This window comes from Schistocerca americana, chromosome 4 (genome assembly GCF_021461395.2).
Source record: "Schistocerca americana isolate TAMUIC-IGC-003095 chromosome 4, iqSchAmer2.1, whole genome shotgun sequence".
Classification (NCBI taxonomy): domain Eukaryota; kingdom Metazoa; phylum Arthropoda; class Insecta; order Orthoptera; family Acrididae; genus Schistocerca; species Schistocerca americana.
In genome coordinates, this window is record NC_060122.1 from 288,591,255 (window position 1) to 288,608,216 (window position 16,962).

Consider the following 16,962-nt stretch of genomic DNA (forward strand, 5'->3'; position numbering starts at 1 on the left):
AAAAAGTTCAAAGAAGGGCAGCTCGTTTTGTATTATTGTGAAATGTGAATTGGAGTGGCAATCATAAAAACAAAGGCGGTTTTTGTTGCGACGGGATCTTCTCATGAAATTTCAATCACCAGTTTACTCCTACAATTGCGAAAACATTCTGTTGGCACCCACCTACATAGGAAGATATGATCATCACTGTAAAATAAGAGGAATCGGGGCTTGCACAGAAAAATTTAAGTGCTCGTTTTTCCCGCATGCCGTTTGAGAGTGAAACGGTAGAGACACAGCTTGAAGGTGGTTTATTGAACCCTCTGCCAGGCACTTTATTGTGAATAGCAGAGTAATCACATATATGTGTATGTAGGTGTACTAAGTAATCTCAATTTCTCTGTCATCCACGAATCACTAATTTTGGTACCACTGACAGAGAGAGATCTTTTGATAAGATTCTACTATGCTAGTCATTCAAGGCCTTCTGCATCGTCCTCTCGATGGCAATATTCTTAGCCACTGTCCCTGTATATGCTCCTGTCCAGAACTGAATGTTTGAATTACTCTTTGAAATATGTCGAAACTGTCTCTGTATGTAGCTTGCTGAACTTTTAAATCTTTCTACCTTTTTAGGGTTCTACATCTCAGTTGTTAAAAATGGCATCCTTGCAGCATCATTCTGTTTGTCCGTCTGTCTGTTCAATTGCTGAAAACCCTTTCCCTCAGGAACAGGTAGACGTAAGTTGAAATTTATGTCACATACTGAGGTCTATGGTCCTTTGGTTCCAAAAAAGTTAACCCTCTAAGTCAATGCAATCAAAAATGTGCCATTTACATCACAAATTTTGATACTCAAAAACTCACTTGTTGAAACCCATAGGTACTTCTGCTTGATGTAGAATCATAAAATTTGGCAAGAAGCTAGGTTTCAAAGTACAAGTAAAGGAAAAAAAAATCATAAAATTATTAATTTGCAATTATATCACACGAAATAAATATATTAAAACATTTTCAAGAGTCTTGGAACCTCTGCGAGCAACATCTTGCCAGTGTCAGTGTGATATATAAATATAGACTTTAGTAATCATTATTGCTTCAACTGCCTGATGGACACTGACACCAGTTTCAACATGGCTATCTTCAAAGGGGTCAAGTCTATCTGTTGCCATGAGACATTTCCAACATGAACTGTTTGTTTGAATTAGCTGTCAGAGAGCATTTAATATTATACTGCAGGATCTCGTCATGCCTGCAACTTACAAAACTTTTAGTTCTCTCATTTGATGGCTGATATATTTAAGTTTTCTCCAATAATGATATTACATTGAAAATATATGCATATCCAATATTTTCAAGCTGCAGCAGTACCACATCTACCAGATATTTTAATGACAGCAATGTGATTGTGGGACATTTTTATTAATGAGTTGAGGTTTTCTATTCCATTTTGATACAAGCCTGGTGGTCAAAGAAGGACCCAATTACAAGTTTATGCCCAACCTTGATACTTAATCTTGTCCAAATAATCTCTCACACAGCTGCAAATCGTCTGTCAATGGATGTATACGTACTGTCTACTGTGACGAATACACCACCTCTGTTTCTCATTTGCCCATCCTTTTGATATACGCTTAAATTTACCCCAAAAATTTCACTACTATCAATTATGGGCGTGAGCCAGGTTTTTGTATCTAGTAATAGAGAGTTCTGCTGCCTTTTAGCACTGCTTCAAACTATGGGATTATGTTGTGAATGCTTTGACAGCTGAGCTAGTAGAATTTTAATTGTTTCATCTCTGGGAGGGTTGGGTTGGGTTGTTTTGGGGGAAGAGACGAAACTGCGAGGTCATCGGTCTCATCGGTTTAGGGAAGGACATGGAAGGAAGTCGGCCGTGCCCTTTCAAAGGAACCATCATGGCATTTACCAGGAACGATTTAGGGAAATCACAGAAAACCTAAATCTGTATGGCCGGACGCGGGATTGAACCATCGTCCTCCCAAATGCGAGTCCAGTGTGCTAACCAATGCGCCACCTTGCTCGGTCTCTGGGAGGAATTTCCTGTGTTCAAATATGCATGAATTCCTTAGGGACCAAACTGGTCATTGGTCCCTAGACGTACACACTACGTAAACTAACTTATGCTAAGAACGCCACACACCCCCATGCCCGAGGGAGGACTCAAACCTCCGGCGGGGAAGGCCACGTTGTCTGTGACATGGAGCATCAAACTGCGCGGCCACTCTGCGCAGCATTTCTTTGTGCCTTACATTAACATTGATTGGTCCAACTGATAAGACATACATAGTTTTCCTTAAAAATATTCATCACCCTGTGCCAAGTAGTAAAAACCCATGGGAGATCTGGTTAGGATCAGGTCTGAAAAAGTTCAGTGCTATTCCAATCGCTCTTTATTTTACTTTAGTCATGAGCAATAAAATACTTCTTGTATAGGTAGTGGCTTAGACAAAGGTCTTTATTAAAGTACATTCATAAAACATTTGATATGAAATGCTTGTACTGCATAAATAAGAGTTTCAGTCTTCTTTCTTTTAAACATTGGTGTTTTCTTCAAAGTGCACTTCAGTATACACATCAAACAAAAAAGTTAAAGCACCACCTTTTATCACAATTCATTTGGAAGACAGATACCAAGCCTATGCTTTGACTGTGAACTCCTCAGCAAGCAGTGTAACCTTGCGCTCATGGCTACTGAGCCACTTGTTCATTTGCCTCGAAGCTTCCATTTTTCGGCGAACGTGTCCTATTAACTGCTTCATCCAGTGCAAGCTCTGACAAGAGCTGCTCAAAATGCACCATGGTAAAAATGATGCTATAAGCACTACCCAGTTTTCAGGTATGTCAGGAAACATGTGGACTGCTTTCTGTGAGCTACTTAGACTGGCTTTAGCTTTTCCAGAAAGCAAGTGGCTTAAGCTCACCAATGACATGACCTGAAACAAGAAAATTGTTCAGTAATTGTCCTTTCACAACATATTTAGTTATATGAGGATTGTGTCCAATCTGCCAAAACTGCTTCCAGTCAGTCTTAGTCTCTCTCTCTCTCTCTCTCTCTCTCTCTCTCTGTCTGTGTGTGTGTGTGTGTGTGTGTGTGTGTGTGTGTGTGTGTGTGTGTGTAAAATTATTTAATTGGATAGCTAAAAAATCTACTCACCAAGCAGCGGCAGAACACACACATAGAAGACTGTTGTAATTGGCAAGCTTTTGGAGCCAGTGGCTCCTTCTTCAGGTAGAAGGGACGAAGGGGAAGGAAGAAGGGTAAAGGAAAGGGACTGGAGAGGTCTAGGAAAAGGGGTAGATTTTGGGAAAGTCATCCAAAACCACAGGTCAGGGGAGACATATTGTACGGGATGAAATGAATGAAATGGTCGTATGGCATTGTTGGCTGGGAGGCCCCATTCGGAGGAGTTCGGTCGCCATATTGCAAGTCCTTTTTAGTTGATGAGAAGGAAAGACTGATTATTGGGGAATGCATCGGACGTGATTTTCGAATCTCATCCAATGCAGTCCCCAGTCAGTCAGTCTTTCCTTTTCATCCCATACGGTTGCCAATTACAATAGTTTTTTGGGTGTGTGTTCTGCCGCCACTTGGCGAGTAGATTTTTTATCTATCCAATTAAATAATTTTGTCAATAATTGTTTTCATTGTTATATACATATGATGTTTTCCGTAAGAGCATGCAAAAATGCAACAGGACATAGAGAATGCTCCACTGAACAATTTGATGCAGGGAACCTGGGATCGGAGACGCCAGCGTAAGGAGATATTGAAGTAAACTTCTCTACTGATTTGTCTAGCATTACTGTTTTCCAGTGTATGTACAACTAACATGCATAAAAGTTTACACATACTGTGCTGTTTATTTGTATGCATGTTCTTTATTTCACGCAAGAAAGCAAAGAGAACGGGCCTGATTACTAGGAAGTCATGATGCTAGTTTTGTTTACACTAATTGTCCATAAGGTGGCTCTGTTGTATCATATTTGCATTGTCCCATGACAAAATGTGCTATGAATCAACAACAGTAGAGTACACTGCCTCACTTCAGTGGGGATGTCTGCAACCATCTCAATGTGGTTTTTCCTGGTCGCTGGATTGGAAAGGGAGGTCCTATTCCATGGCCTGCGAGGTCACCTGACCTGAATCCCCTTGATTATTTCCTATGGGGATATCTAAAGTCACTTGTGTTCGAGACCCTAGTGGCTACGGATATGGAATTAGTTGCCAGGATTGTAGCTGCCTGTTATGTGATCCAAAACACATCAATATTTATCAAGGTGTGTCAGAAACTTGTTCGCTGATGTCATCCATGCATTGGATGTTGATGGCCATCAGTTTCAGACGTTTTGTAAGATACGGTACAAATACCATCACTGTTTCAATGATGGTATTTGCAGTTAACAGTAACTAATGTAAATAAAGAAATCCACAGTAATGTGGTTTTATTACTATTGTCTTCTCAAGATGGCTTCTCTGACCCCAGGTTCCCTACCTCAAATTGTTCAGCATCCTCTATGTTCTGTTAAATTTTTGTGCACTGTTATAGAAACTAAATCTAAATATATCTATAGACACACACACACACACACACACACACACACACACACACACACACACACAGAGAGAGAGAGAGAGAGAGAGAGAGAGAGAGAGAGAGAGAGAGAGAGAGGTAGGTTTAACTTATGAAAGATTTCACAGCCAGTTGCTCCTCCACCTGCCAGAAGAAGAGCTGATGGAGAAGGATGAGAGGTGGTGAAGAAAAAGGTGTGGAGAGGTATAGGAAAAGGGGTACATTATTTTGGCAAGGTCACCCAGAATCGCAGGTCAGGGAAGAATTACTGGATGGGATGAGACGGAACAGCTGATTGTTGGGGACTGCACAGGACGAGATTTGAGAACCTCGGAGCTTAAAGGTGGTAGACAGGGTAAAATGCAAGATAGAGATTACTACCAAAACACTGCACACAAGCCACTAAGAGTGAAAAGCTAGGTGCACTCTATGTAACAGTGGTGGGAGGAGGGATGGCAAAAAATACACAGGTCAGAAAATGAAAGATGTAGAAAATTAAAATGGTGTGAAGAAAGGAGTAATTACTGTGAAGAAATGCTGAGATGGGAGGAATCAACATAAATGAAGGCCAGGTGGGTGGTGTGAACCAAGGACATGTTGTAGTGCTATTTACCACAAGTGGAGTTCTGAGAAACTGGTGTCTGGAGGAAGAATCCAGATGGCATTTGTAGTGAAACAGGCACCAAGATCATGACTGTCATGTTGTTTGTTGCTGGTATACACTCCTCTGCTGTGTCCATTCATCCTGACTGGTAACTGGATGGTAGTTATGCCAATGTGAAAGGCCTAACTGTGTTTACATAACAGCTGGTATATGATGTGTCGTTTCACGGTTGGCACTCCATTTGATAGTACACGTTTTGCCAGTTAAGGGGTTGGTGTAGGTGGTGGTAGAAGGGTGCATAGGGCAAGTCTTGCAGTGGGGACAGTCGCAGGGTGGGAGTCATAGGGTAGGGAGGTGGGTGCAGAAGGAGCATAGGGCCTGACAAGATTATTGCGAAGATTGGGAGGGCGACGGAAAGCTATTTTACGTGTGCTGGGCAAAATCTCAGACAGAATTGATCTCATTTCAGAGCATGATTTTAGGAAGTCATGGCCCTGTCGAAGTAGCTGATTAATAGATTCAAGACCAGGATAACCAGGATAATACTGAGTGACAAATTGGTGTTCTCTGAAGTTGTCTTTGCAGGGACCAGCAGTGCCAAATGTGATGGCCTGGGAAATTTGCTTTTGAACTAGGCTGGTGGGGTGAGAATGGGGTGTATTGATGTAAATAATGTGCATTTGAACAAATATGTTTGCCTCGAATTCCATGGCTGCATGGGAGGGAACGTTTGAGATGGAAAGAATGACAAATGTGAAAATGTAATTACTGTTGTTTGTTAGTAGGTTTAATATGGACAGTAGTGTGTAGCTGGCCTTTGGTGAGGATGATATCAACATCAAGGAAAGGCAAGGGATTTGGAATAGGACTACATGAAATTTGATTGGGAGAAGGTATTTACAGATTCTAGGAATTTTAACAAGTCAACCTCGCCATGAGTCCATATGGCAAAGATGTCATCAATGTATTTAAACCAAACCAGAGGCTGAAGGCTTTTGGATCCCAGGAAAGACCCTCCAAGTGACCCATGAAAAGGTTGGCATAGGTACGAGCCATCCTGGTTCCCATGGTCATACCTGTGATTTGTTTGTATGTCTGACTCTCAACGGTGAAGTATTTGTTGGTAAGTACAAAGTTAATTAAGGACAGAAAGAAGGATGTCATAGGTTTGGAATCAGGTGGGCACTGACTGAGGAAATGTTCGGCAGTGGACAACATCATGTACACGGGGGCTGTTGGTATAGAGGGAGATAGCATCAATGGTGACATGCAAGGCATGTGGTGGGAGTGGGATGGGCACAGATTTCAGATGCTCTAGGAAATGGTTGGTATCTTTTATATAAGAGGGAAGTCATTGTACTATGGGTTTCAGGGATTGATCAACTAAGGCACATATATGTTTGGTGGGTGCTTTGAAACCGGCAACTATAGGGTGGCCAGGATGACTGGGTTTGCGGATCTTACGAAGAAGGTAAAAGATGTGGCTGTTTGGTTTCAGTGGGGTAAGAAATTCTATGGATTGCGGTGTAAGTCCTTGTGAGGGGCTTCAGGCTTTTAGGAGGATCTCCTGGTCAGTTTGAATCACAAGGATAGAATCTTGATGGCAGATGCTGTATGCAGAAATGTCAGACAGCAGCTGGCATAGACTTTCATTAACATACTCCTGTCAGTCAAGTACCACAGTGGTAGATCCTTTGTCTGCTGGGAGGATAATGATGGAGCCATCAACTTTTAGTGAACACAGAGCCTGGAGTTCTGCAGGTTAGGGTTATATTGTAGGAACCTGAGGAAGGGTTGTGAAGCAATGCTGGATGTGAGGAAGGCTTGGAAGGGATAATTTTGAGTTAACTGTGGTGGATCAAGTTGGATTGTGGTCAGAACTGTTCAAGGCAGTGCTTAATGCCAGGTTTGCTCTTGCAAAAGTTTTGGGATTGGGCTGAAAAGTGATATTTCCGGTTGAGATTAAGTGTAAAGGAAACTAGGTCCTTCACCAAAGCACCACGATTAAAGGCAGCATTAAGGCTGAAAGTGAAACCCTTGGATAGTACAGTAAATTCAGGAGGGGAGAGAGCTTTATATGAGAGGTTGAGAACTCTGTACTGTAGTGACTGGTCCTTGTCATTATGAGTTACTATTGGTCTGGGAGGCAGTGGTGTAGACTGTGAGATGTTAAAGAGGTTGGCCAAGCTTGGTTTGTATGAGAGGAGTGGTGACTGAAGGTGTGGCTGTTTGGGGAGGTGCAGAGGGACAGGAAGGTAAACACCACTGTTGAGGTAGTTTAGGAGAACGTGTGATAGCTTTTTGAGATGAAGTCTTTTATGTTGCTGCAGTCTGAAGTTGGCTTGGCGGATGATACCATCCAAGGAAACATGAGGGGTGGATAACTGCAGGGTTTTGTAGAAGGAGAGAAGTCTGGTGGAGTGGAAATTGGCAGATTTCTGTAACAGACCAGACAATATTGTTCTACAGTTAAAAACACTTGAACCCAAGTGTACCACTAAACTTATCACACCTTTGTCAACTGACCTTAGAAACATCCATGCTTCCACGACCAAGACTGAGTGCAACCTGCGCACACTGTGCAGCTCCGGCAGGATTGCAACGAGGATAAAGATGCAGCAACATCAGGGCAAGAGACAACCACAGTGATGCTTCGCCAGGATGACGATGAACGGCACCACTCAGGCTGCGCTTCGATTCAACTGTGCGTCTCTGAAACATTTACATTTTCAACTATAAAAATGACTGAATATTTTTGTCACTACAACAGACAGTTGTGGTAGTTGTAAATGTCTTACTTTACCTGAATAAAATGCATGTATGCTCTGAAAACTGCAATATGCATAACATAATTTGGATCATCATCATAGCTAACAAGTTCCTTTAGAACAACTTCTGTCAAGTTCAGATCTTCATTGAGCATTCCAAGAGCACATAAAGCAAAATATCCTTCAACTGATGGTGGTTTTAGTTGTGCACTGGAACAAACAGGGTATTATTATTTACAATTTTAATGTAAAACTTCCCTGAAATTTGTATCTATGTGGTGTAAGAAAAAAATTCAAACTTTCACCCTCCCCTAGGTACATATTTCTCAGGGAAAAAGTGTTTACCTTTGTAACAGCAATGTCTTTGAGTCTTCAACTCCCTGGAATTTATAAGCCATTGTTGCCATAGCAACAAGAACATGAGATTTCAAGCCATCATCAGAAGCAAGCCAATGAAGGACACTGTCATACGTTTCATATGATTCCTCATATTTTTCAGCTGAAACCATTACAAAAGATATTAACAGAAATATAGTGACATGGCTTGCAGTTAAAAACAACTTTATTTTCAATTACAGAATGCAATTTTATAAATTTTAAATACTTTCATGCATAATAAATTTCCATAGTAGGCAAGAAATATATCTTTTCCATTAATACTTTTCCTCGGCTATGTGTAGTAATAGCAAACACTTTTACTGTATGTTTAAGTACATGTATACGTCTGTTACGATAAGTCAACCCACTATTTACATTTTCACCAGTAAGAAGGTCCCTTCCCTGTACACTGTCCTTCAGCATATCAGTGGGAGGTAGTTCAAAACCTCTCCTATTGTCATTCATATATTGGTCATTTATTAAAGAAAGGAGAAAATACATACAAAAGGTATTACAGTTTACAAGCTATCGGGATCAGTGGCTCCTCCTGGCAGGAGGGTGAAGGGGCACGGAAGAGAGGTAAAGGAAAATGACTGGTGACATTTAGAAAAAGGGTAAGACTTTTCAGTTTGGAAAAGTTGTCCAGAACCACGCATAGGGGAGACTTAACGGATGGGATGAGAACGAAAGGCTGATTGGCGAGGACTGCACTGAACGAGATTAAAAAAACCTGAGAGCTTAAAGATGGAAGATGAGGTAATATGCAAGACAGAGATTACTGCTAAAATACTGTGCACAAGTTAATAAGAGTGAAAAGCTAAGTGCATTTTATGCGATACAGGTGGGAGGAGCGATGGCAAAAGATAGACAGGTCAGAAAATGAAAGGTGTAGAAAACTAATAGGGAGTGAAGACAGGAATAATTACTGTGAAGAAATGCTGAGTCTGAAGAAATTAACATAAATTAAGGCCAGGTGGGTGGCAAGAATTATTTGCACCTTTGGAGTTCTGAGAAACTGATGTCTGGGGGAAGAATTCAGATGACAAGTGTGGTGAAACAAGAAACAAGGCCATGAATGTCATGTTGTAGAGCACGTTCTGCAACAGGATATTGTGTGGTGTCACAACACATCCTTGTTTTATGCCCATTCATCCTAAACAATAACTTGGTAGTAGTCATGTTGATGTAAAAGGCCAAACAGTGTTCACATAACAGCAAGTATATGATGCGTCATATCGTAGGTGGCTTTCCCTTTGATAGTACATGTTTTGCCAGTTACAGGGCTGATATAGGTGATGGTGCACAAGGCAAGTTTTGCAGTGGGATGGTCACAGGGGCAGGAGCCATAAGGTAGGGAGATGGGTACAGGAGCAGCATATGGTCTGACAAGTATATCCTGGGGATCGGAGGGTGACAGAAAGCTATTCTAGGAGTGGTGGGAAAAATCTCAAACAGAATGGACCCCATTTCAGGGCATGATTTTAGGGAGATAAATTCAAGACTAGGATCATACTCAGTAATACAAGGTGTACTTCTAAGCTGCTTTTGGAGAGATCAGTGGCACCAGGATCGGATGTGATGACCCACAAAATCTGCTTTTGAACTAGGCTTGTGGGGTAATTACATACAGTGAAGGCTGAGGTATACTGCTGTAAAAAGTCTGCATTACAAAAATATGTTTGCTACAAATGCCAAGGCTATGTGGGAGGGAATGTTTGACACGGAAAGGATGGCAACTGTTAAAACATAAGTACTGACGTTTGTTAGTAGGTTTAATGTGAACAGAAGTGTGTAGCTGACCTTCATTGAGGACGAGATCAATGTCAAGGAAAATGGCATGGGACTTGTTCAAACTCTACCCCATTTCCTAAACCTCAACAGTCCTTTTTCTTCGCTCCCTTCCCTTCCCTGTCAACATTTCTGCCACAAGAAGGAGCCACTGGCTATGAAAGCTTGTGGACTGAATTTTTTTATATGTATATTCTCCTGCTGTCACTTGGTGAGTGGATTTTTTAATCTATCCAGTTACTTGTATAATGGTTATTAACTGCCCAAGGAGCTAAAATTTCTCCAGGTAAGCTTTAACCCAATTATTTTCAAGTGCTATACATTCAGTTCAAAAGCAAGGTTCCTTCTTCCAATTAGATGAGAATTCTAGTGTAGAAGGCAAATCTGCTGAGATACTTGGCATTTCTGTAAAATGGTCACTACCACTACCACCATACCAATATTTATAGACCCAAACAAGCTCTTGTGTAACAAATGCCTGGCGATAGATGGCCTTCATCTAAACAGGCTAGGCTCCAAATTGCTTAGCAAAATGTTTATTGATGTATGTCACACCTTAAAAAGTGCTAAAAAGGGAAACAAATAAACAGAGAGGGGGGATGCAAAATTACATGTGAGAAAAAAAAAATAATAAATAAAAAACCAAAGAGGGGCAGCAGCCTTTTCAGTAGTTGCAGGGGCAAGAGTCTGGATGACTGACTGACCTGGCCTTGTAACACTAACCAAAATGGCCTTGCTATCCTGGTACTGCGAACACCTGAAAGCAAAGGGAAACTACAGCCGTAATTTTTCCCGAGGGCATGCAGCTTTACTGTACGGTTAAATGATGATGGCGTCCTCGTGGGTAAAATATTCCTGAGGTAAAATAGTCCCCCATTCGGATCTCTGGGTGGGGACTACTCAAGAGGACGTCATTACCAGGAGAAAGAAAACTGGCGTTCTATGGATCAGAGCAAGGAATGTCAGATCCGTTAATCGGGCAGGTAGGTTAGAAAATTTAAAAAGGGAAATGGTATGGAGAGCTGCCTCTAACCAGTCTCTGGACTAAAGACCACACAACAACAATACATAAATTTAATTAAAATCACATGAACAAAGATTACAGGCAGAAAAGGAATGACAGTAAGAAAAATGACAGCAAATGAAGAAATTGATAGAATAATCAAATGATGTGACAAAGGAACAGAAATAAAAAATACATTTAAACAAATTAATTGAATAAAAATAATGATCAAAGTCATTTCAGCAAAAAATAAACAAAATTTAAAATCCAGAATGAGATTTTCACTCTGCAGCGGAGTGTGCGCTGATATGAAACTTCCTGGCAGATTAAAACTGTGTGCCCGACCGAGACTCGAACTCGGGACCTTTGCCTTTCGCGGGCAAGTGCTCTACCATCTGAGCTACCGAAGCACAACTCACGCCCGGTACTCACAGCTTTACTTCTGCCAGTACCTCGTCTACTACCTTCCAAACTTTACAGAAGCTCTTCTGCGAACCTTGCAGAAGGTTCTGCAAGGTTCGCAGGAGAGGTTCTGTAAAGTTTGGAAGGTAGGAGACGAGGTACTGGCAGAAGTAAAGCTGTGAGTACCGGGCGTGAGTTGTGCTTCGGTAGCTCAGATGGTAGAGCACTTGCCCGCGAAAGGCAAAGGTCCCGAGTTCGAGTCTCGGTCGGGCACACAGTTTTAATCTGCCAGGAAGTTTCAAAATTTAAAATATCTGATGGGTTTCAAAACACCTGACCATCTGCATGCTAAGGCCTTACCCTATTATTGCCATACAACCAGTCCATACAATACCACTTTTTTCATGCTGCCGAGTATCACAAAAAATTACAATTTTTTGCCTGCAAACAAGGCCCAATAAGATGAATGCCTATAGTGTACGACACCCAGTTTCTTAACTTATATAACTGTGCATGTGGTTTCAGAAAGTTGATCCCACCACTTGGGACTTCTCCTTGTTAGTTTAAAAATCATGGAAGAAGGTTGTATATTTGGTAGAGACCTGGAGACACAGGAAAGTTTGAGATATTATACAATGGTAAAATCAAGCAGTGGAAACTCCAGGTTGGAATATAAACAACATTGAAAAAGATATATTGCTACTCATTGTAAATAAAGATGACACATTGAGTTACAGACAGTCACAACGAAATGGCTGTTCCACATTGAGCTTTCAGCCAAAGCCTTCTTTAAAACACACACACACACACACACACACACACACACACAAGCATGCACACCTCATGCACAAATGACCACTATCTCCAGTCACTGCAGCCAGAATGCAAGTGTTGCATTGAAGGAAAGCAGCGATTCGGAGTGGGGTGGGGAAGGGGAAGAGAGAGAGTATGGGTCATGGGCAGAAAAGAGCACTGTGGCATGGCAGGACAGGGCTGCTTGGCACAGTGTCGAGAAGGCTGTATGGAGGGAGGTGGGGTGAAAGTAGGTTACCATAGGTTGAGAACAGGATAATTTCAAAAGCAGAGAAAGTATTGTAAGAATAACTCCCAACTGCGCAGTTCAAATAAGTGGGTGGTGGAGAGGAGGGTCCAGATGGTCCGGGTTGGGAAACAGACACTGAAATCAAGCATGTTACGTTCAGCTGCATGTTGTGGCCCACAAGGTGGCTCACTTTGGTCTCGTCCACTGTTTTGCGGCAGACATTCATCCCGGTGAACAGCTGGTTGGTAATCATAAGAATGTGGAAAGCTTTGCAATCATTGCAGCAGAGTTGGTATTTGACATGTCTACTTTCAGGTGTACAGGCCTCTGACGGGTAGAATAAGCCTGTGACAGGACTGGAATAGGAAGTGCTGGGTGGCTGGACTGGGAAGGACTTGCAGAGATCACATCCCTGTGGCAAGGGGTTAGAACTGGGAGTGACATAGGGATGGAAAACATCTTTAGGAGGGTTGAGAAGGAACTTGGGTAGGATGTTCATTATTTCAGTAACTGATGAAAGATAATCAAAGCTTTGATGAAGGATGTGGCTCAGTTGTTCCAGCCCAGGGTGGTACTGGGTGACAAAGGGGGCACTACTTTGTAGCTGGTTGTTAAAGGTGGTGGGAGGACTGGGGATGTGTATGGATATTGCACAGGAAACCTAATTGTGTACTAGGTCTGTGGGATAGTGGCTGTCTGTGAAGGCCTTTGTGAGACTTTCCGCATACTGAGCAAAGGAGCTCCCAGGTGGCCAGGCTGCATGAGAGGGATTTTTTGTTGTGGAAAAGAGAGCAGCTGTAGAAATACAGGTACTTTTGATGGTTGGTTGGTTGGTTTGGGGGATTAAAGGGACCAGACTGCCATGGTCATCGGTCCCTTTTTCCAAAGACATAGAACACCCACAGAGAACAAAAACGAGGAACAGAAGAGATCACAGACGATACAGAACAGGAGAGACTGAGACAAAGACAAGACAAAACGAAACGAACGAAAACCACATAGAGATAAACGGTGGTTGGCCGACCATACAAATAAAAAAGGAAAAGCCAACCACTTAGAAACACATTAAAAAATCAGTGTAAAATCATAGGCCAAAGGCCAGAGTCGACACAAAACAAAAATAAAACAGAAACACTCAGATTAAATGATACAATCCCCCTGCCCGAATAAAACGTAAAACTAAGTAAGCCATAGTGGAGTCGTCTGTTAAAAGGGCAGGGAGCGTATCAGGCAGCGCAAATGTCTGCCTGACCACAGCTAAAAGGGGGCAGGCCAACAGAATGTGGGCCACTGTCAAAGCCGCCCCGCAGCGACATACAGGAGGGTCCTCCCGGCGCAGTAAATAACTGTGTGTCAGCCGGGAGTGGCCAATGCGGAGCCGGCAAAGAACTACCGATTCCCTGCGAGTGGCTCGCAGGGATGACCGCCACACAGCCGTCGTCTCCTTGACAGCACGGAGTTTATTGGACAATGGCAGTTCGCGCCATTCCTCGTCCCATAGCGCCAAGATTTTGCGGCGGAAGACTGCCCGCAAATCAGTCTCTGGGAGGCCAAGGTCCAGAGATGGCTTGCTGGTGGCCTCTTTCGCCAGGCGGTCAACATGTTCGTTACCCGGGATACCGACATGACCGGGGGTCCACACAAAGACCACAGAGCGGCCGCAACAGGCAAGAGTATGCAGAGACTCGTGGATAGCCATCACCAGACGAGAACGAGGGAAACACTGGTCGAGAGCTCGTAAACCGCTCAGGGAATCGCTACAGATAACGAAGGACTCACCTGAGCAGGAGCGGATATACTCTAGGGCACGAAAGATGGCGACCAATTCAGCAGTGTAAACGCTGCAGCCATCCTGCAAGGAACGTTGTTCGGAACGGTCCCCTAGAGTGAGCGCATACCCGACACGACCAGCAACCATCGAACCGTCAGTGTAGACAATACCAGAGCCCTGATACGTGGCCAGGAGAGAATAAAAGCGGCGGCGGAAGGCCTCTGGAGGGACTGAGTCCTTCGGGCCCTGTGCCAGGTCCAGCCGAAGGCAAGGGCGACGAACACACCATGGGGGTGTATGCAAAGTAGCCCGGAAAGTAGGTGGAACAGTGGAAACCTGAAGCCCAGAGAGAAGCTCTTTGACACGGACCGCTATTGTACAACCAGACCGGGGCCGACGATCTGGCAGATGGACGACCGATCGCGGGAACAGGAGACGATAATTTGGATGCCCGGGCGAGCTGAGAACATGGGCAGCATAAGCGGCCAGCAAACGTTGGCGTCGGAACCGCAGGGGAGGGACACCTGCCTCCACGAGTAAGCTGTCCACAGGGCTGGTGCGGAAAGCACCAGTGGCAAGGCGTATCCCGCTGTGGAGAATTGGGTCCAGCACCCGCAACGCAGACGGGGATGCTGAGCCATATGCCAGGCACCCATAATCCAGGCGGGACTGGATTAACGCCTGGTAGAGCCGTAGCAGGGTAGAGCGGTCGGCTCCCCAGCGGGTGTGGCTCAAACACCGGAGTGCATTGAGATGCCGCCAACACGTCTGTTTAAGCTGCCGGAGATGAGACAGCCAAGTCAACCGGGCATCGAAAACCACCCCCAAAAACCTGTGGGTCTCCACCACAGCAAGGAGTTCGTCGGCAAGATAAAGCCGCGGCTCAGGATGGACTGTTCGGCGCCGGCAGAAATGCATAACGCGGGTCTTGGCTGCCGAAAACTGAAAACCATGGGCCACAGCCCAAGACTGCGCCCTACGGATAGCGCCCTGTAGCTGACGTTCAACAGCTGCAATGCCAGTAGAGCTGTAATAAAGGCAGAAGTCGTCAGCATACAGGGAAGCAGAGACAGAATTTCCCACGGCCGCAGCAAGCCCGTTAATGGCTATTAAAAACAGACAGACACTTAAAACAGAGCCCTGTGGCACACCGTTCTCCTGGACGTGGGAGGAACTAGACGAGGAAGCGACTTGCACGCGGAAGGTACGACACGACAGAAAATTGCGGATAAAAATCGGCAGAGGACCCCGAAGACCCCATCCATGAAGCGTAGAAAGAATGTGATGACGCCACGTCGTATCGTACGCCTTCCGCATGTCGAAAAAGACAGCGACCAAATGCTGACGGCGGGAAAAGGCAGTACGGATGGCCGACTCCAGGCTCACCAGATTGTCGGCGGCGGAGCGGCCTTTACGGAACCCACCCTGAGATGGAGCCAGAAGGCCCCGAGACTCCAGTACCCAATTCAATCGCCGGCTCACCATCCGTTCAAGCAACTTGCAAAGAACGTTGGTGAGGCTAATGGGACGGTAGCTGTCCACCTCCAGAGGGTTCTTTCCAGGCTTCAAAACGGGGATGACAATGCCTTCCCGCCATTGCGACGGAAACTCCCCCTCGACCCAAAGACGGTTGTAAAGATCGAGAAGGCGCCGCTGGCAGTCCACTGAAAGGTGTTTCAGCATCTGACAGTGGATGCTATCTGGCCCAGGAGCGGTATCAGGGCAAGCAGCGAGGGCACTGCGAAATTCCCACTCACTAAATGGAGCATTGTAAGATTCTGGGTGGTCGGTGCGAAACGAAAGGCTCCGACGTTCCATCCGCTCTTTAATGGAGCGGAAGGCCTGGGGGTAATTCGCAGAAGCGGAACTCATAGCAAAATGCTCTGCTAAGCGATTGGCAATGACGTCGGAGTCAGTACAAACTGCTCCATTCAGTGAGAGCGCAGGGACGCTGGCAGGTGGCCGATAGCCGTAGACGCGCCGAATCTTGGCCCAGACCTGCGAGGGAGTGACATGGAGGCCAATGGTGGACACATACCGCTCCCAGCACTCCTTCTTGCCCTGGCGGATAAGGAGGCGGGCCCGCGCACGCAGCCGTTTGAAGGCGATAAGGTGGTCGAGGGAGGGGTGTCGCTTGTGACGCTGGAGCGCCCGCCGGCGATCTTTAATCGCTTCAGCGATCTCAGGCGACCACCAAGGCACAGCCTTCCGCCGAGGGGACCCACAGGAATGGGGAATGGCAGATTCGGCGGCAGTAACGATGCCGGTGGTGACCGATTGAACCACCGCATCAATGTCATCGGTTGAGAGAGGCTCAAAAGCGGCAGTGGAGGAGAACAAGTCCCAGTCAGCCTTATTCATAGCCCATCTGCTAGGGCGCCCAGAAGAGTGGCGCTGTGGTAGTGACAAAAAGATCGGAAAATGGTCACTACCACACAGGTCGTCATGCACACTCCATTGGACAGACGGTAAGAGGCTATGGCTACAGATTGAAAGGTCAATGGCGGAGTAGGTGCCATGCGCCACACTGAAGTGTGTGAAGGCACCATCATTTAACAGCGAGAGATCGAGCTGCGACAATAAATGCTCAACGATGGTGCCTCGACCTGTTGCGACTGACCCACCCCACAGAGGG

At 44.8% G+C, this 16,962-nt stretch overlaps 1 protein-coding gene across 1 annotated transcript in view; it reads right to left on the minus strand.

Moving 5' to 3' along the window:
* Positions 1-2,430: 2,430 nt before the first annotated feature.
* Positions 2,431-16,962, minus strand: part of LOC124612407 (tetratricopeptide repeat protein 37) — a 161,029-nt gene continuing 146,497 nt past the window's right edge. The window contains exons 17-20 of the mRNA XM_047140599.1: positions 8,289-8,442; positions 7,979-8,153; positions 7,702-7,887; positions 2,431-2,933 (exon numbers count right to left, since the gene is read on the minus strand). Coding sequence (XP_046996555.1) covers positions 2,637-2,933; positions 7,702-7,887; positions 7,979-8,153; positions 8,289-8,442 — 812 coding nt within the window. The 3' untranslated portion in view covers positions 2,431-2,636. The remainder of the gene's footprint in view (positions 2,934-7,701; positions 7,888-7,978; positions 8,154-8,288; positions 8,443-16,962) is intronic.